This window comes from Leptonychotes weddellii, chromosome 2 (genome assembly GCF_054177405.1).
Source record: "Leptonychotes weddellii isolate Sample4059 chromosome 2, ASM5417740v2, whole genome shotgun sequence".
In the NCBI taxonomy this organism is placed as follows: domain Eukaryota; kingdom Metazoa; phylum Chordata; class Mammalia; order Carnivora; family Phocidae; genus Leptonychotes; species Leptonychotes weddellii.
Window position 1 is genome coordinate 58,136,212 of NC_138370.1, and position 20,493 is coordinate 58,156,704.

At 39.8% G+C, this 20,493-nt stretch overlaps 1 protein-coding gene and 1 long non-coding RNA gene across 2 annotated transcripts in view; both read left to right on the forward strand.

Annotated features, from left to right (window-relative positions):
- Positions 1-617: 617 nt before the first annotated feature.
- On the forward strand, positions 618-4,394 carry LOC102742697 (uncharacterized). The gene is made up of 3 exons (XR_004077766.2): positions 618-1,176; positions 1,346-1,487; positions 2,818-4,394. It is a non-coding gene; the product is annotated as an uncharacterized LOC102742697 (long non-coding RNA).
- Positions 4,395-12,434: 8,040 nt separating this feature from the next.
- The window catches only part of SPMIP2 (sperm microtubule inner protein 2), an 80,125-nt gene continuing 72,066 nt past the window's right edge, over positions 12,435-20,493 (forward strand). Inside the window, exon 1 of the mRNA XM_081813102.1 lies at positions 12,435-12,498. Coding sequence (XP_081669228.1) covers positions 12,435-12,498 — 64 coding nt within the window. The remainder of the gene's footprint in view (positions 12,499-20,493) is intronic.

The window sequence follows — 20,493 nt, forward strand, 5'->3', positions numbered from 1 at the left end:
TGCTTTAATCGATCTCTGAGAATCTTGATATCATCTCCATATTTCAAGCTTCTTTCTTGCAACTTCTCAACAATTTTGAGTTATTTATTGTGGTGCTTTCAGGAAAGCAATAAAAATGTTTTCAGACTTCTGTGCGTAGTGAAAGGAAAAAAAAAAGGCTTAATTGGTCCAGCTGTGTCTTGTTTTTCTAAATATAAAAAAAAGTTATTCTGTGTTGAATGTAGAATCCACTGAAATGTGACAAACTGAAGTTACTTTATCTTTCCTGACAGTAATTTTTCAGAAATCCCTATTACTTTTATAAATTTCCCATAATCAGAAAACTTCTTTCCGTGAAGATCGGTCATCGGGAAAGTTTTTTAAGCCTAATGAACGTATGTGACATAACCTTAAACATTTGACATCAATATTTTAAGGATTTCCAACCACATATTTCAGCCTAAAAGCTCCTGTTTTATATTCTGATGTCAAATAATTTTTTTGAATTCTTTATCATTTGGGAAATGATCTCGCTTCTTAAAAATAATTATTAGTTATCGTTGTAAACACATTTCTTTGCCAATGTTTTCAGGAGCAAAAGGATAGGCATTTTCAAGTCGGCATCCTTCTGTGTATTGATTGTGGGGGGGAGGATTGTAGGGCGTCCCTTCCCCCTGCTTTTCTCCTCCGTAGCCCCGTGGCCGCAGCTCAAGTCTAGGTGGCTCGGTGCCAACAGAAATGCCTATGGAAAGGAAAGCCTGTTCTCCACAGAGAGCTGACTGCTTTGTGAAAGAGGAGAAGACAAAGCCTAATACAGTGAAACTTCTTTAGAACATTTTCCAGGGAACTGAACATTTTGAATGTCCTACGTGGGAAAACAGGCGCTGGGAGAGCAGCACAATGACGCATTTCACTGCGCTGCACTTGCCAAACATTCCAGCGCGCCCTGCGCACGAGGCGAATAAACTGGCTTCAACGGGAGATGGACAGAGGCTCTCGAAAGCTTTCCTCCCGCCCCTTCTGAGGTTACACAAAACGGTCATAACAGAGGCCAGATCTGTTCTCAAATACCACGCGCTGGAGGAGGTAGAATACCCTGTGGGTCCTTGACTGGCTCAGGTGGCTTAGAGAAGGGCAAAACAGTAGCTTTATAGACGACAGAAATCACTTGCAAAAGGAACAGACTCTTGAGTGGAGGTAAGCACACCGCATGGTGAGTATCCTCTTCTCTAAATGTTGGGAGTTGGGGCCCTTGCACTTTTACTCGTTGTGCTTTTCTCTACTGAGTGCTATTCCATTAGGTGCTAGCGTCTCATGGTTCTCATGTTTGAAAACCCCTCTTCTTGTACATTTTAATTTATTTCAGATCATTACAGAAACTCACAAAACTGAGGACAAAATCACGGAACACCAGGGAGCCGGGCTGGCCATACTGTGCTTTGAGCAGCCTGTGGTAAACATCTGGTTGGAGCCTAGCTTTTTTTTTTTTTTTCTGCAGAGCTGGTTAGGTGGGTGCAGGAAATTCTACTTACTGGGTTTGTCAGTTATCATAGAAGCATCATGGTATTTTTTAGATTACCAAGAATCTGTTGTAATGTGACTTTGTGACACAGCAGATAAAGAGATCAAGATAGATCACTGCTGGAGACTGTGTTTCCTAAGAATGGATGATAAGCATTAGCAGATAAAAAAAATGTAATCAATCAAGTAATGGAACAAGGCAGGAATGAGAGGAATGTTTTTCAATTTAAAATCTAGTGTAAATTTTGCCCTTAACAACATCGGAGAAAATGTAAAGAAGCAGACGGAATTCCTTAAATACACAGTTAAGGAAGAAAAGTACTGCTTAGGGAGATGCGTAAATGGTTTCAGACATGAATATATGTATGTATGTATGTATGTATGTATGTATGTATAGGGTTTTCCCTTTCCTGTTAGGATTAAGCTATTTTTTTAGAGTAAATGTATTCAGGAGTGGATTGCTTTGTCAATAACAACAACCTACTTTTTGTAGCTCTTTAAAAAATAACCTTAAAAAGTGCACAAGAAGAGATGTTTGTTTTAGAAAAACATGAATAATATTTTTTAACTTTTCTGAATGCTAGTGGTCTAATAGAACTGATAGAGTTGGGGCGCCTGGGTGGCTCAGTTGTTAAGTGTCTGCCTTCGGCTCAGGCGTGATCCCGGGGTCCTGGGATCAAGCCCCGCATTGGGCTCCCTGATAAGCGGGGAGCCTGCTTCTCCCTCTCCCACTCCCCCTGCTTGTGTTCCCTCTCTCGCTGTCTCTCTCTGTGTCAAAAAAAAAAAGAACTGATAGAGTCATGGTCACTAATGGGGAATGTTCCCAAAGGCCTCAGAAAATACAGTAATGAAAGAGTGAGACAACAAATATCAAAGTCTGAAAACTTCCAACTCTCTATCCACCAACCACACCCTTCCCATGCCCACCCCACCCCCTCTAGGGATATGTCAATCTCCCAACACCTGATGGACAGTGCAAGAGTCAGTGTTGATGTTTAAGAGGCTGAAGCAGATTTAGAAACAATGAAAGTTCGATAGTTATGATCCCTGCTCTTAAAATACCCCCAGCCACACTGCCACTGAGGATTTCTCATTGGCTACCTGGGACAGAAAGCTTCTAAATGGTCTCCAATGATCCCTACCTCCTGGTATTCATGCTCTTGTGTAATGTCCTACCCTTCAACATGGGCTGGTTTAGTGACTTGTTTCTAGCAAAAAGAATGTGACAAAGGTGATGGGAAGTCATGTACTAGATTAGGTTACAGAATGGCTGTTGCTTCTGTCTTGGGCGCACACTCTCACTTGCTCTCTCTGAAGAAAGCCAGCTGCCATGTGGTGAGCTGCCTATGGAGAAACACACATCTCAGCACACCAGCCCTCGAGGAATCAAACCCTGGCAACAACCGGATGAGTCAGTTTGGAATCAGATCCTCTCCCACTGAGTCTTCACAGAAGACCCCAGCCTCAGCCGACACCGGGACCACAACCTCATGAGAGACCATGCGCCAGAGGCACCACGCTAAGCAGCACCCAGATTCCTGACCCACAGAACCTGTGAGAAAATAAATATCTGGTTTTTTAAGCCACTAAATTCTGGGGTAATTTGTTATGCAGCAACAGATAACTAATACATCTTTCCGTCCAGTGGCTCCCTTCCATCTTCTTCAGTCCACCTTCTCATTTCCTGCACGGTGCCCCATCTCTCTCATGGCCCTTCCTCACCCCCACTCCCTTTACTTCTTCTGTGGACAATTTAAAACTCTGTTTCACAGGCTTCTTTGTGCCATGCCCTCAGGGCTTCTCCTTCCCACCTTAAATGGCCTAAAAAGAATAAAGGAAGTTTGTAACCCAAGAGAAACTCTAGTGCTGGCTGCTGTAACAACAATTCTCAGCTTATATTAAGAAACTGTGGGTTGCCCAAAATAAGTAACGTATCTATGATTTCATCAACTTAAAAATATTCTAGTTTTGGGGAAAAAAAAAAAAAGCATAGTCTAGCTTCGGTACATTTTATAAAGTTGAGATTAAAACCTTTGATGATTAAATACTCCATTCCCTGATTATTTAAACTTTTGATAGTAATAAAACAAATTATTTTCAAATATTTTAGTTATTTGGGGGCTACCATTTGATTTGGATTATTGTTACATGTTAGTGTGAGTTGTCCACTCCTGAAATCTCTGTTTTTCAGCCTTCTGGGATCAGCTGTTATCTCAATACCTCAAATAAAATGCTCTATGTCACCCCTTTCCCTCACAGCTGTAGAAATTCTTCTCTCTTCCAGGATTCCCATCATTCACTGTTCTCTCTGGAATTACTCCCCTCCTGCAGTGGTCAGCCTGCCTCTGCGGGCTGAGGTTGTTCCTGCTGGAGCTTTGTTCTACAATGGGCCCTGCCCTACTTTCTTCAACTTCCCTGAGATGCCACCAACACAGGGCTGCTGAATGGAAGCACAGCAGAGCACAGATAACAAACAACTTAAAATTAAAATTCAATGTTTCCTGAAATTAGACTTCTCCAGTTTCTTGGATAACCGCAGCATGGGGAAGTCCTGACTGTCCTCAGGGTCTGATGTGCCCCTCCCTAAGAGACCCCCCTAGTCTACCAAACCTTCTCTTCCGTCTTGCCATTTTTCCTCCAGTCTAAGAAGCCCCAATCTACTCCCTACTGGGACCTTAATTTTCCTTAATACAAAGCATTTTAACTTGGTTTTGTTTAAACTTCCCCCATCGAGGTTGAGTGACAGCGAGGAGTGGGGAGGGGTGGGTCTCACCTTCTACCACTAAGGAGGCCCCAGGCCCATTCATGTGCTCTTTCCTAGATGTTGTTACCATCTCCTCAGCTCACACTGTTCCTAGCCATTTAAAATAACATTTCTAAATGTTACATTAGAGTTTAATAAAAAGATGATGTCAAAAAATTCTAATAATATATATAAGAAAAGTTGTTCCCCCCCATCGAAATCCTGCTGAATTTGCTAAGAAATTTTTCAGAGAAATGGAGTTTTTTCTTAAGACTAGACCAAACACCCATACTCGTGTATAATCCACGTCAAGTACAATGTAACAGGCTACTTTTTATGATTTTTTACATTTGTAGCGATGAGGCCCTCTTTGAGGATCATATCTGAATGCTCATTCTATGGCATGGCCAATGATTAGCAAATATAAAGAAGTTATAGCTCATATCAATATCAAAGGTCTGACATTGATATGGAACATTACAATGTACAACTGCTGTAAATTATGCTTCACCTCAGGAAGCGAGATGAAGATACACTGAACTTCAGACCTTGGTTCTGAGGAGGAGCTTTAGGAAAACTTACAGAAGAACACATATCATTGGAGATGACATTTAATTGCTTATTCTCCCCATAACTGTAAATATTTATAGTCTGTCATAAAAATACATTTCCTTGGAAAGAGTTGGCTCCTGGCTGCGCACTGGGGAAACCTTCCCACACCCCTCTCTCCTGATTGCTAATTGTATCCAGTGTTTTCAAAGGGAGGTGGGAGTTTCTAGGGAAAATAACTCGAAGCATGTCTGGTGAACTGGATGACCGATAGGAAAAAAGGGAGTTGGGTAGAGGGAGTGTGCTGATGGAAGAAATTTTTCACAGGTAGATTTTTCGAGGCAGGAGAGAGAACTAATCCAAGAAAAGGCTAAGAATGGCAGAGTACATTGGGTTCAACCAAAGACCTGACATTTGGAGGAGAGGAGCTTCCAGATCAAAAGTGCCTATCCTGACCCCATGCAGTCAACAGTACACTCATTAAATAATCAAAAGAGCTGTCACCTAAAACTGGGCTGTCTTTTGGAACCCAAGAAAATCTGTTGGTGGCCTTCTAAGAGAGCAACTCATAGAAGAAGGGACTTGTTTCCCTTCCCATCTTGTCAAGGAGTCTGAGTCAGAGTGACAGTACAGAGAATGGAATGGGGGCCAGGAGCCCAGTGACAACTGGATGAGCTGGGGAACAGAGATTAGCAGAATTTCACTGCGGCCAGTGGAGAGGCTTAAGCAAAATGTGGTTGAGCCACAGTCAAGTTAAAGCTTAAAGCAGAGACTAGAGAAGGTTGGATGGGCATTTAGGGACTTCAGAGATTCATGCTGGTTGAGGGAGAAGAGGAGAAATTCCAAAGGGGATTGATTTTCTGTGGTTATAAAGGGAAGAGGGCTATTAAGCTAGGAAAAGCTGGGATCGAAGGTAACTATCACCTCATTTGTATTCACAGGCTGGGGAGCTGTAATAGCACAGAGACAAATAGTTTCTACTTACGATCACTTTTTCATATGGGAGAATTTCAGTCATATTGAAAGTACCATTTTGACAGGTATGATTGTAGAAGGTCAAATTTAGATTCCAGTTATAACAACCCCCCCAAAGTTAGCCAGATTTGGGAATATACCTTCTCTGTCATGAATGTACAATAAGACAAAACTTTGACACTAAACTCTCTGAAACTCACTGACCTTATTAATAAATCATGAATAATAACTCTGTGCCATAACATTATTGTGCAGATAATGAGAACACTTTGGGGGGAGTGTTTAGCACAGTGGCGGGCACGTAGTAAGTGTCCAGTTATATTTGTTCATTGCTCAGTGAAGACGATTTTGCCAAGAAATTAAACTGGTAGCCAAAGAAAGACCACACGCTACAACATGAGAGCAAACTCTTAGAGCTGTTGATATCCATGCTGCCACACTTGAGCAAAACAGATGACAGATTCTTTTATAAGGTAGGGTAGGGAGAAAAGCACCCTGGACTGAGGATCAAGAGGATGGGTTTTTGTCCTGGTTCTGCTTCCAGCTCCCCTGGACGCTTGGTTAGTTCCTTAGCTAACCTCTCCCAGGATCAGATTGGTCGAGGAAAAAAATGAGGGGCTAAGGTCATTTTTAAGAAAAACAATTCACATATTTGTACGATATGAGCATTATTGTTGCTAAACACTGGCTTTAATTATTTATTGTTTTTTAATAACTAGTACAGCAATTAAAGGATAGCAATGATAATGTTTACAGTTTTAATTTTTAAAAACTGTGTTTCTATGGAAAAAGCTTAAGTGTGCCATCATCCCCAATTAAATTAACTACAACTGTGGGAATTTGGGTTGATTGGACGGACAGGGAATAACACTACTATACTCCTGGTGCTAACACCTGAATTACAGCTAAATGAGTAGGAGGAAGAATACAGACAATTTCATGGCTGGTCTTGCAAGCCCAAATATAAAAAATAAGGTTATTATGGTCACAGTTTAAATTTGTATTAGTGATCTGTATTTCCTAAAAGGAGAATGGGGTTGTGGCAAAGGTGAAAGGTAGGGTGATGATACTAATATTACAACGAATATTTACTGAGTAAATGCTATGTGACAAGCACTGTGATAAACATTTTACATACTTTATCCCCTTTGCCCTTTGAGGTAGGCACAATCATTTTCATTTTACAGAAAATCAGCTTGCCAGTGTTACACAGAACAGTTTTTGGGACTGGGAGCCAAGTCTGTGACTTCATTCTATGTGTTTTCTAGATTATTGCCTGAAAAGAGGAATATGAGGAAAGGAAACAAAAATATCTGGTGCTTAGAAGTATAAGGAACATGACACCTGGGTGGCTCAGTCGGTTAAGCGTCTGCCTTCGGCTCAGGTCATGATCCCAGGGTCCTGGGATCGAGCCCCGCGTCGGGCTCCCTGCTCGGCGGGAAGCCCTCAGCCTTCCACTCGCCCTGCTAGTGCTCTTTCTCTCTGTCAAATACATAAATAAAATCTTTTTTTAAAAAAAAGCATAAGGAAATAGTCCCGGGTACAGGGGTGGCAAAGCTCCCCAGTTTCCAAAGTGTGCTTAGAAATAGGATATTTAAATATCATTATGTAATTTTAGTAAATTCTGACGTGTATTCACCTGGAAACTCCTGCCACTGCTGTATTGTAAGAGTTTCTGGTCTGTCTCGCTTTTGTGTGGTTAAAGTGTAAAGCCAGATGCCTCCCCAGATGTTAGAACAAGGTGTTTTGGTAGGACCACCGTGCTAGCTTCAGCTGTACCATTGAAGGGGCTACTTTGATGTTGCTGTTAAATTAGCGAAGCAAGACAACAGCCAAAATTTCACTGGTGCCAAGCAGCAAACCCTGTTTCATCGGAGGAGGCTGCTCCCGATTCATAAATAATAGGGACTTCCTCTAATAGAAATGCATCTGGTGGCCGCAGGAGATCCTCTTTAATCCCTTAGAATGAGTTCAAGAGCTGTCACAACATTTTATGACAATTTGGGCTTAACTGTAACTGTCCCATGATCCTGTTGTACAGCAGATACAAATCCACACCTACCTAATACTTTATTTATTGGCCTTGGTTTCCTTTTTCCCTTATTTTCCCTCTTTTATTTTGTTATATTACTACCACTCAAGCTGGAAAACTGGGGTCACCCTGACTCCTTACAACCTCTATTCAACCCATTCCCGAGTGTGTCTCTTCTCCATTCCTGTCACCTCTGCCTTAGCTCAGGCGCCCATCTTTGCTTTCCTGGACCAATTCAACAGCTACCGGCTGGGGCGCCCTGTCCCCAGCCTTTTATGCTCAAGCTCATCTTCTATTTGAACCGAAGCCTGACCAGTCTCCACCCATTAAAAACCCTTCAGAGTCCTCATTGTCCACGGAGTAGTCCAAGCTCCTAGCAGAGCAGACAGGGCTTCCCCCGTCCTATCTCCCATCTTGGCTCTTTCTCCGCTCTCAGCCTTTCGCTCAAGCTGTTCCCTTTGTCCAAAGGTCCTCTCTGGCCACCCCATCCTCCAGCCCCTCATCCCTTATCCCTCACCCAGACCCTCGCCATTCTTGGAGACACAGTTCAGATGTCACTTCCTCAGGGAAACCCGGTCTCACCACATTGTGGCCCCTCCTGCTCTGTGCTAGGCCTTGGCGGGTGATCCTCTGCTCTCTTGCATTAATACACTAATTTCTTCGTAAAAGTGAGACTACTCTCAGGATTTCTTCCGGTTAGCGAAAACAGGTACTAACGTAGGTCGTTTGTGAAAGCAAGCGTGAGCTAACATGAACGTTCAGAAAGCAGGGGAGACTCTTCACTTTACGTCATTTCAGTTTACGGAAGGTTTCATAGGCGTGCTCTGCCTTTGGGTAGTAAGGGAAACCTGTATTCATTAAACATATTACTGTAATCATCACTGACCTTACTACATTTTATTGTAACTCTCTGTTGAGGTGTCTGTTGTCCTCCTTTAGAATGTTAGCCCATGCTTTCAAAAGTAGGATAGAAAAATGGCAACGGCCAGAGAGTAAAATACACAAGAGAAATGACCAGAAGGGCCATAGAAAATAATGCAAATGATTCTTAAACATATAAAAAGATGCTCAATCTTGATAATAATAAGAAAAATGTCAATTACTATGTTACCGTTACTTATCTATCATAAATCCCAAAGTTGGACAACACACTCTGCGGGTGAGGCTGTGCGGAACTAGGCATTCTCACACGTTGCTGGTTGGAATATAATTGGTACAATTATTATGGGGGGACACTTGGCAATATCAAATAAATTTTTAGGGGCACCTGGGTGGCTCAGTCGTTAAGTGTCTGCCTTCGGCTCAGGTCATGGTCCCAGGGTCCTGGGATCGAGCCCCGCATCCGGCTCCCTGCTCGGCGGGAAGCCTGCTTCTCCCTCTCCTGCTCCCCCTGCTTGTGTTCCCTCTCTTGCTGTGTCTCTCTCTATCAAATAAATAAATACAATCTTTAAAAAAAAATAATAAATTTTTATATGCTTTTACCCTTTGGTCCAGCATTCACACTTCTAAGAATATATCCCAAAGGTGTACTGCAAAATATATGAGAAGATGTACGTAGAGAGCAATACTCTGTAGCACTTTTTATAACAACAAAATGTTGGAAATAGCCCATATTAACCATTACTAGAGTACTGGCTGGATAAATTATGGTAAATCTATACAATAGAGTATTTTGAAGCTGTACAAAAATGAGAACTATCTTTATATAATGCTATAAAGTAATTGCCAGATGCATTAAGTGAAAAAAGCAAGGTGGAACATGTGTGTTCAGTTTGTTACTGTTTTTCTGAGAAAGGGGAGGATATAAGGATATATTTACTTATAGTTTTTAAAAGTGTAAGGAAAAGGAAATAACAAGATGGAGATTACAAGAACAAAAGCTAAACTTTTCTAAATATTTATTTTAAGGATTTTACTTTGGAACCATGTATATATTTTACTTAATTGTAAAATCATTTTTAACCGCCCCCCCCAAAATGAAAAAGAAATGAACCTAAATGTACGTATTGAGTTGGTGGAATAATCTTGCAGAGAAGAACTGGTTTTTCTCCTCTATTTTCCCCTCCCTGCAGCCCTTTGCCATCAGAATTGTTGACCCTGAGACCACGACAGATGTAAAGTTTGCAACAGTTTTAAGGCAGAGGGGAAGCCTGTGTTTCCCATGATGGGTTAATGGGAGGTCCTCAGCTCAAAGCCAAGGTCTCCTTTATTTTCTGCTTATTTTCCTAAAGAATTTACTTTTCCTCATTCAGCTTCCTCCTTCTTTTCTCTTCCCAGCACCAGGAAAATCACAAGTGACATAGCTAAATGGGCAGGTTCCTATCTCCCACTAACAGGTTTCAAATTTGAACGGCTTGAGCTTGGAAAATGATAGGTCCGAGGACACAAATAGGGAATTTTTTTTTTTTTAAGATTTTATTAAATTATTTGAGAGAGAGAGAGAGAGCACACAAGCAGGGGGAGGGGCAGAGGGAGAGGAACACGCAGACTCCCCACTGAGCAGGGAGCCTGACATGGGGCCTGGGATCACAAACTGAGCCGAAGGCAGATGCTTAACTGACTGAGCCACCCAGGCGCCCCAGATAGGGAATTTTCTGAGAGAATCTTTCAGCTAGGGATAGAGAGCTCTTGACCATAATAACCAGAACCAGTAACTTCAGAAAGAGCAGAAAAGCTTCTGAAACTGCAGAGGGCCAATATAGAGGACAGGAAGAGTGCAGTACAGTCCAGGATCAAAGAAAATGGCACCGAAGATCAGTAGCAAAACAAAGACTGACTCTAGTTGCCCACACAGGGGAAACAGAATCAGTTTCTGATTGGAAGGGTTGAGTGGTTAAGATGGGGGGCCTTCCGGGCGCCTGGGTGGCTCAGTTGGTTAAGCGACTGCCTTCGGCTCAGGTCATGATCCTGGAGTCCCTGGATCGAGTCCCGCATCGGGCTCCCTGCTCGGCGGGGAGTCTGCTTCTCCCTCTGACCCTCCTCCCTCTCATGCTCTCTGTCTCTCATTCTCTCTCTCTCAAATAAATAAATAAAATCTTTAAAAAGAAAAAAACTTTAAAAAAAAAAAAAGATGGGGGGCCTTCCTGTATAACATGTTTGTGCATGTATGTCTGTGCTGTCTGGTCCTCACACACCAGGTTCTCTAGGAGTTGGGGGGCAAGATGGTTATTTGGGATCTACACCTGTGAACAGGAAGAGGCAGAAGCAGGATTGGGCAGAGGGAGAAGCTGAACTGTGACGAGGGCTCAACAAAACCTTGGCCCATCAGGCAAAAAACTTGTCCTGCGGCAGACAGAAATGACTGGCCATTATACTCCCACCTGGCTTAGTCACTTGAAACAGGCTGCCCTGGAAAGGGCTCGACCTCCAACAGAAGACGCAGTTCTCCAGCTAAAGCAGACCCTGAAGGAGCTGATAGCTGGAGGCTCTGGGCTGACTGCATTTCCTGCAGCGAGGAGGCAAGCCCTTCCTTGAAGGGGAACTGGGTGGTGCATCTCTCTGCCTACCATGCTACCAAACCTCTCCATAGTCAATACTGTTTTTATTTTATTTTCTTTCAACAAACAAAAGGTATTACCTTTTCATATATTTGGTGTTGAATTTGAAATTACCATTACAATTTCTATTCCATGGATTATCAGGTGGTCAATATTATATTTCTGGGCAGGCTGAAATTAGCTGTGCATTCATTTATCTACCTCACAACATTTATTAAATATCTATTGCATGGAAGTCTCTGGAAATCGGAAAGATGAGTAAGATGCTTTTCCCATGAACTCTTGGGAGTTAGATTCTAGTGGGGTGGCAGACAGTTAAATAGACAATTAAAACGAATGGTGAGAGTTTAAAAGATAGGTATAAACAATATGCTACAGAAGTTTAAGGGTCATGAAGGAGAAAATTGCTATGTCAGCAGGCATCCTCCTGGAAGAGGAGATGTGGGCTCTGGCCTTCAGATGACAAGAAATATTTGCATAGGAACATTATAGGAAGAACGAATTGCATGTGTAAAGGCTGAGAAGAATAAACGAGCATCACACGTTATGGGAATCATAAATAAATTGATGTGACCAGGGCACATATTGTAAGTATTGGAATTGGGGCTGGGAAGATAAATAGATATGGATACAGATACAATCATTCATTCATTAGTATAATTTTGTATTGTATTTTATCTAGCCAGTGTGTCTCAAATGCATTTAATAATGATTTGTGGGTTTTGCTTGTTGTTTTTGTTTGTTTGTTTACAGTAACACCCCTCTGCAGAACTTTCTTTGGGAAATGTTGTAAGAAGTCTTGAGATTGAGCCTGCCAGGTCGTCTGTGACATAAGTCTGTTCTAGATCTAGTACTTGAACAGGTCTGTTTTGACTTGCTACTGACAGATTTTAAAAATATATTATTAGATGCAGATCCTGGGAACATTACAGTTGTATCCATCTGTTCTTAGAGACTAGAATACAGAACTTTGTTAGAAGGAATACCGGATCTCCCTGTCGTAAAGAGTCCTTAGCAACCACCTAGTTTAGGACACAGATAGGGAGAAAGAGACTGCAGAGTCTTTGACTCTTTCTAGGGCAAATTGGTCTGAGGAAGCTGAGGAAGAAAGTCCAGGTGCACAGTGAAGACCTTCGCCATGGCATCTGTATCATTTCGAGAGCCAATATCTGCCACAGTAGGAAAACGGATGATTGTTACAGGTAAAGAGTTTTCGTGTATGCTTTCACGAGGAAATCTACACTTTCTTTATCCCTCACCTCTGTGATGTTCACATATGATACTCACGTGATGGATGGAAGGACGAAATCATCACATATGTTTATTTTCTGTTACTGCTACTCTTATGCACACAGTCTGGGTATCAATACCATGCTGCCATAAACAGATGTGCAACATCCCAGTTTTCACTCTATCTAAACTAACTTTCACAAATGAACATTTTTATGTCATAAAGTTTATGTTTTGTGTAAGGGGAACTACTTTGATGTTAACTAAAATATACTTTTGGGGGCACCCAGGTGGCTTAGTTAGTTAAGCGTCTGCCTTCAGCTCAGGTCATGATCAGGGTCCTGGGATCGAGGTCATGATCAGGGTCCTGGGATCAAGCCTTACTCAGCAGGGAGTCTGCTTCTCCCTCTCCCTCTGCCTCTACTCTCTCTCTCTGTCTCTCCCAAAAAAAAATAAAATAAAAAATAAATAAATAAATAATAAAAGTATACTTTTGATCAAATTTTACTTATTACTAATTTAGTCTTCTTATATTTTTATAAACTTGATCTATTTGGTTAATAAAAATTTGAGCAAGATGTACATTAATCCTAGTACAATTGTTGGCTTGCGTTTTGTTCAACTTGCTTTAAAAATTATTTGAGTGGTATGTGTGTGTGTGGAATTATAATAACATGTAATTAAATAGAAATGACTAATTGTGGTAAGTCTATAAAGAAATAAACTAAATTTCATCTTATTTTCTTTATAATTGTAAATCATGAGCATATCTTATAAGCTTATCTTCTTGCCTATCTATAAATTTCCACTTCAATCATGAGAAACCTGGCTCCAACTATTTGCCATCCACTTACTTGTTCAATTCCAGTATACAGGTATACAAGTATCAGAATTATTAACCTGTACTCCATGGGAATAAACTTTATCAACTAGGGGATGGTGCCTCCTTGCAGTTCCTTTTGCCCTTAGACGTACAGACTCTACTCATTTCCAAAGTTACCCAGGTCAGCATCTCTCCCTCCCACCCCCTTCAGTTAGACTCTTGTCATAGTATGAATTCCTTCCCAGAATCCCCCAACTTCCTAAATGATTTTTTAAAAATTTGTATACAACAAAGTTTGCTCTTTGTGCTGTAAAGTCAAATTTGTAAAATTTTTATTTATTTATTTGAAAGAGAGAGAGAGGGCTCAATCCCAGGATCCTGAGATCATGACCTGAGCTGAAGGCAGACGCTTAACCGACTGAGCCACCCAGGTGCCAAGTCTATTGACAAATTCATAAGGCCATGTATCCACCATCAGAGTAGCATACAGACTAGTTTCACCACTCTAAAAATCCCTTGAACTTCACCTATTCATTTCTTGCTTTTCTCTCCCTGAGCTCCTAGCAACCACTGATCTTTTCACTATCTGTAGCTTTGCCTTTTCCTGAATGTCATAGAGCCAGAATCATACAGGATCTAGCCTTCTCAGATTGGCTTCTTTCACTTGCCAATATGCATTAAGTTTCCTTCAGGTCTTTTCATCGCTTCATAGCTCATTTCCTTTTAGAAATAAATATTCCATGCTATGTATGTCCCACCATTTATCTATTCACCTATTGAAGGACATCTTGATTGCCTGAGGTTTTTGCAACTCTGAAAAAAGCCTCTATAAACATTTGGATGTTGGCCCTTGTGTGGATATGTTTTCAAATTAATTTGGTAAATACCTAGGAATATGACTGCTGGATCATATGACGAGACTCCGTTTAGCTTTGTAAGAAACTGCCAAACTGTCTTCCAAAACAGCTGTACCATTTTGCATTCCCAGCAGCAAGGGCTGAGCATGCCTGTTGCTTTGGCATCCTTGTCAGCCTTTGTTTTTGTCTGTTTGTGTGTGTGTGGGGGGGTTGTTTTGTTTTGTTTTTTGTTTTTCACTTTTAGTCATTCTAATAGGTATGTAGTTACATCTCACTGCTGTTTAAACTCACAACTCCTTTTTTTAATAATTTTTAAAAATTATGTTATGTTAATCACCCTACAGTCCATCATTAGTTTTTGATATAGAGTTCCATGATTCTTTGTTTGCATATAACACCCAGTGCTCCATGCAATACATGCGTCCTTAATACCCATCACCGGGCTAACCCATCCCCCCACTCCCTCCCCTCTAAAACCTTCAGTTTGTTTCTCAGAGTCCATAGTCTCTCATGGTTTGTCTCCCCCTCTGATTCCACCCCCGTTCATTTTTCCCTTCCTCTTCATAATGTCTTCCATGCTATTCCTTATGTTCCACAAATAAATGAAACCATATGATAATTGTCTTTCTCTGTTTGACTTACTCCACTTAGGATTATCTCCTCCAGTTCCATCCATGTTGATGCAAAAGTTGGGTATTCATCCTTTCTGATGGCTGAGTAATATTCCATTGCATATATGGACCACATCTTCTTTATCCATTCGTCTGTTGAAGGGCATCTCGGCTCTTTCCACAGTTTGGCTATTGCGGACATTGCTGCTATGAACATTGGGGTGCATATGGCCCTTTTTTTTCACTACATCTGTATCTTTGCGGTAAATATCCAGCAGTGCAATTGCTGGGTCATAGGGTAGCTCTACTTTTAACTTTTTGAGGAACCTCCACAGTGTTTTCCAAAGTGGCTGTACTAACTTGCATTCCCACCAACAGTGTAAGAGGGTTCCCCTTTCTCCACAACCTCTCCAACATTTGTTGTTTCTAGTCTTGTCAATTTTTGCCATTCTAACTGGTGTAAGGTGGTATCTCAATGTGGCTTTGATTTGAATTTCCCTGATGGCTAATGATGTTGAACTCCTTAATGACTAAATTCATATACTTATTTGCCATCTGTGTATCTTCTTTGTTGAGATGTCTGTTCATAACGTTTGCCTATTTTATAATTGGAGTTTTTTTTGTTTTCTTATTGTTGAGTTTTTAAGTTCTGTATGTATTTTAGATATAAGTCTTGTATCAGATAAGTGTTTGTAGATTTTTTCCCCCAATTGTCTTTTCATTTTCTTAGCATCATCTTTCATACAGAGGAACTTTTTAGTTTTAATAAAGCACAACTGATCAATTTTGGATTATGCTTTTGATGTTGTATTTAAAAATTCATCACCAAACCCAAGATAATGTAGATTTTTCTCCTATATCTTTTCTTAAAAGTTTTACAATTATGTGGGGCGCCTGGGTGGCTCAGTTGGTTAAGCGACTGCCTTCGGCTCAGGTCATGATCCTGGAGTCCCTGGATCGAGTCCCGCATCGGGCTCCCTGCTCGGCAGGGAGTCTGCTTCTCCCTCTGACCCTCCTCCCTCTCATGCTCTCTGTCTCTCATTCTCTCTCAAATAAATAAATAAAATCTTTAAAAAAAAAAAAGTTTTACAATTATGTGTTTTCAGTTAGGTCAATGATCCATTTTAAGGTGATTTTGTATTTCTTAAACTTTTCATTTCCATCAGCCAATAAATTTCCTGTTTTCCTTAAGCCACTTTGGGTTAGGTTTTCTGTCACTTGCAACTGTGATTCTTCATTGATAACTTAAAATTTCTTCTAATTTATGTCAGTGTATTCTTAGTTTCATGTATTTACATAATTCCAAGTTGTCACCTTTGATAGATTTTAACATATTGATATAGAATAATTAACTTCACATTCTCCTGTATTTTATATTTAATTTCCAAATTTTCACCCTTTAATAAAACTACATGAATACGTTTGCATAAATCATTTTTCTCTGTTATTTTCTTATGGTACATTTACAAAGAATGGAATTAGCAGGTTAAAAATAAAGACTCCATTATTCTACTTTTTAAAAGATTTATTTATTTATTTTAGAGAGAGAGAGCATGTGCACATGACTGGGGGGAAGTGTAGAGGGAGAGAACCTCAAGCAGAATCCCAGATGAGTGCGGAGCCCGATGCAGGGCTCAATCTCATGACCAATGAGATCATGATCTGAGCCAAAACCAAGAGTTGAATGCTTAACTGACTGAGCTATCCAGGCACCCCAAAGACTCCATTATTCATTATTCTACGAGATGACTCACGATGCATTACTTCGTGTACTTTGACTACTTATCTAATTTGATCATTCATCAATTTTTATTTTTCTATCAAATTTTAATATTTTTCTTTTAAAATATATTTTTGAGACTAAATTTTTTATAATGCTTTGAAATTCAATTTAACAAATATAAATTGAATCTCTACTGAATACTAAAAACTTGGCCAGGACGGGTGACTGGCTGATTCAGTCAGAAAGAGCATGGGAGGGGTGCCTGTGTGCCTCAGTCGGTTAAGCATCTGACTCTTGGCCTCAGCTCATGTCATGATCTCAGGGTCAAGAGATTGAACCCCATGTCGGGTGTCGTGCTCAGCCCGGAGTCTGCTTAAGATTTCCCTCTGTCCCTCCCCCTGCTCGCTCTCTCTCTCTCTCAAATAAATAAATAAATCTTTAAAAAAAAAAGAAAGAAAGAAAGAAAGAAAGAGCATGGGACCCTTGATCTCAGGGTTGTGAGTTTGAACCCCATGTTAGGGGCAGAGATTACTAAAAAAATAAATAAACTTAAAAATAAATAAAAAAATAAAAATAAAAACCTGGCCAGGAGCTCTGGAGGATACAGAAATGAACATGAATAAGATGGCTTTTTTCTTCTAGAAGCTTATAATCTGTTGCTCTGGTTAGAACATTATAGGTTATGCTGTTATCCTATTTGTTTAATCTAATTAACAATCATAGCATAACTATCATAGCATAGTGTGGTATTGAAAGGAAACACAAATCTAATTCCAAAGGCCTTGAAAAATAATGTAAAAGAAGTAGAAAATGAGGAAAATTATTATCACATTATACTCCACAAAACTAAACCACACATTTTGTTTTGTTTTTCCTGTTCATTTCTTTTCTTTTTGAATATTGCAATTAAAGCATAAATTACCTCCGACGTTATAGGTGGATTTTAGGATGTTTTTAGTTCACAATTAATAAAGGGATAGAGATTCTTTTAGAAAAAACTGTGAGTGAGTCCAATTTTTAAAACTTTATTTTTTTAAAGGTTTTATTTATTTCACAGAGAGAGAGAGAGAGAGAGCACAAGCAGGGGGAGCAGCAGAGGGAGAAGCAGACTCCTTGCTGAGCAGGGAGCCTGATGCAGGGCTTGATCCCAGGACCCTGGGATCATGATCTGAGCCAAAGGCAGATGTTTAACCAACTGAGCCACCGAGGTGCTCCTCTAACTTTTAAAACTTAAAAAAAAAAAAAAAAAAAGGTTGATATGTAACTGTTAAAAACAAATGAGGCCCCAAATGGAGTCACTCATGCAAAGCCTCACCTCACCAAACTGAGACTTGGTTCAAACAGCATAGACTGTCTCAGAAATGGATCTTAAACCAGTCCATCAGGAGCCACCTGATTAGCAGTAGTTAAATAATCTGCCTAATAGACCCCTGCAATCCCCTAAAGGAAAGTAAACCTGCAATAACCAATTTTTGCCTAGTATAAGTTCCTTGTTCTTTCTTCCTTCTGCCCATAAAAGTCTTTCATTTTGTACAGCTCCTTGGAGCATCTTTCTATCTGCTAGACTGGATGCTGCCCAGTTCATGAATCATTAGGTAAAGCCAGTAAGATCTTTAAAATGTACTCAGTTGAATTTTGTTTTTTAACAACATATACTCTATAAAGTACATTAATCTGGTATTCAGCTTGGTAACATTTTATAAACTGAACACTGTGTCTATGTATTTACTTTTTAGACCAAGATAGTGCACATTTTCAACATCCTAAAAAGTTCCTTAATGCTCTTTCCCACTCAATCCTCCCAAAGTCAAATACTGCTCTGCTTTCTACAATCCATACGTTTTTGATAACTGTGGGTTTAATCTGATAGGGCAAATTAATCATCTATACTTTTAAAACATTTTATTTGCTGGCTTATTCTACCACAAAGGATTTACTAGCAATTTGTTAAGTTCCATTACATAGTGATGAGACTTTATAGATGTTATTTTTGCATTACAGAGATCTTACTATGAAAACAAATATCATAAACAAAATTATGAAGAGATTTTAAAAATATTTTAGAGCATGGTTATGTATTTTTAAAACATCTATTTACAAACAAAACAAAACAAAACAACCGGCTTACCCAGTTCTTGGTCCTATGATGTTTTAAAGTTTAAAAATAACATTTATTTTAAAATACATTCTTTCAAATTGAAGAAGACACAAACAAATGGAAATATAATCCATGCTTGTGGATTGGAAGAACAAATATTGTTAAAACGACCTGTACCTCTGAAACAAATAATACATTATATTTAAAAAAAAGAAGAAGACGAAGAAGAAGAAGATAGCAGGAAGAGGAAAATGAAGAGGGGAAAATCGGAGGGGGAGATGAACCATGAGAGACTATGGACTCTGAGAAACAAACTGAGGGTTCTAGAGGGGAGGGGGTTGGGGGGATGGGTATTAAAGAGGGCACGTACTGAATGGAGCACTGGGTGTTATACACAAACAATGAATCATGGAACACTACATCAAAAACTAACGTGTAATGTATGGTGATTAACATAACATAATAAAAAAAATGTTCATACACAAAGCAAGCTACAGATTTAATGCAATCTCTTTCCAAATACCACCAGCATTTTTCACAGAACTAGAACAAATAATCCTAAAATGTGTATGGAACCACGAAAGACCCTGAATAGCCAAGGCAATCTTGAAAATGAAGAACGAAACTAGAGGTATCACAATCCTAGATTTCCCCATAAACTACAAAGCTATAGTAATCAGTATGGTACTGACACAAAAATAGACACATAGATCAATGGAACAGAATAGAGAGCCCAGAAATCAACCTGTGATTATATGGTCAAATCATCTTTGACAAAAGAGGCAAGAATGTGCAATAGGAAAAGGACAGACTCTTCAAAAAACGGTGTTGGGAAAACTGGACAGCTACATACAAAATAATGAAACTGGACTACTTTTTTACACTGCACACAAAATGTATTAAAGATCCAAAACCATAAAAATCCTAGAAGAGAGAACAGGCAGTAATTTCTCTGACATCAGTCATAGCAATATTTGTCTAGTTATGCTTCCTGAGGCAAGAGAAACAAAAGCAAAAATAAACTATGGAACTACATCAAAATAAAAAACTTCTGCACAGCAAAGGAAACAACAAAACTAAAAGACAACCTACTGAATAGGAGAAGATATTTGCAAATGACATATCCAAAAAAAGGGTGAGTATCCCAAATATATAAAGAATATATACATCTCAACAGCAAAACAAATAAAATAAGATTCCAATTAAAAGTGGGCAGAAGACATGAACAGACATTTCTCCAAAGAAGACATACTGATGGATGGCCAACAGACACACGAAAAGATGCTCAACATCACTAATCATGGGGGAAATGCAGATCAAAACTACAATGATAAATCAGGAGAAAAAGGAACCCTCATGTGCTGTTGGTGTGAAATGCAAACTGGTGCAGCCACTGTGGAAAACAGTATGGGAATTCTTCAAAAAATTATAAATGGAACTACCCTATGATCCTGTAATCACACTACAACTTACCCAAAGAATACAAAAATACTAATTCAAAATGATATATGCACCCCTATGTTTATTGCAGCATTATTTACTATAGCCAAATTATGGAAGCGGCCCATGTGGTGTCCATCAATAAATGAATGGATAAAGAAGATGTGGTAGAGGGGCGCCTGGGTGGCTCAGTTGGTTAAGTGTCTGCCTTCGGCTCAGGTCATGATCTTAGGGTGAGAATCAAGCCCCACATCAGGCTCCTTGCTCAGTGGGGAGCCTGCTTCTCCCTCTCCCTCTGTCTGCCATTCCCCCCTGCTTGTGCTCTCTCTCTCTCTCTCTCTGTCAAATAAATAAATCTTTAAAAAAAAAAGATAAAAAGATGTTATATATATATATATATAGTGGGTATATATAT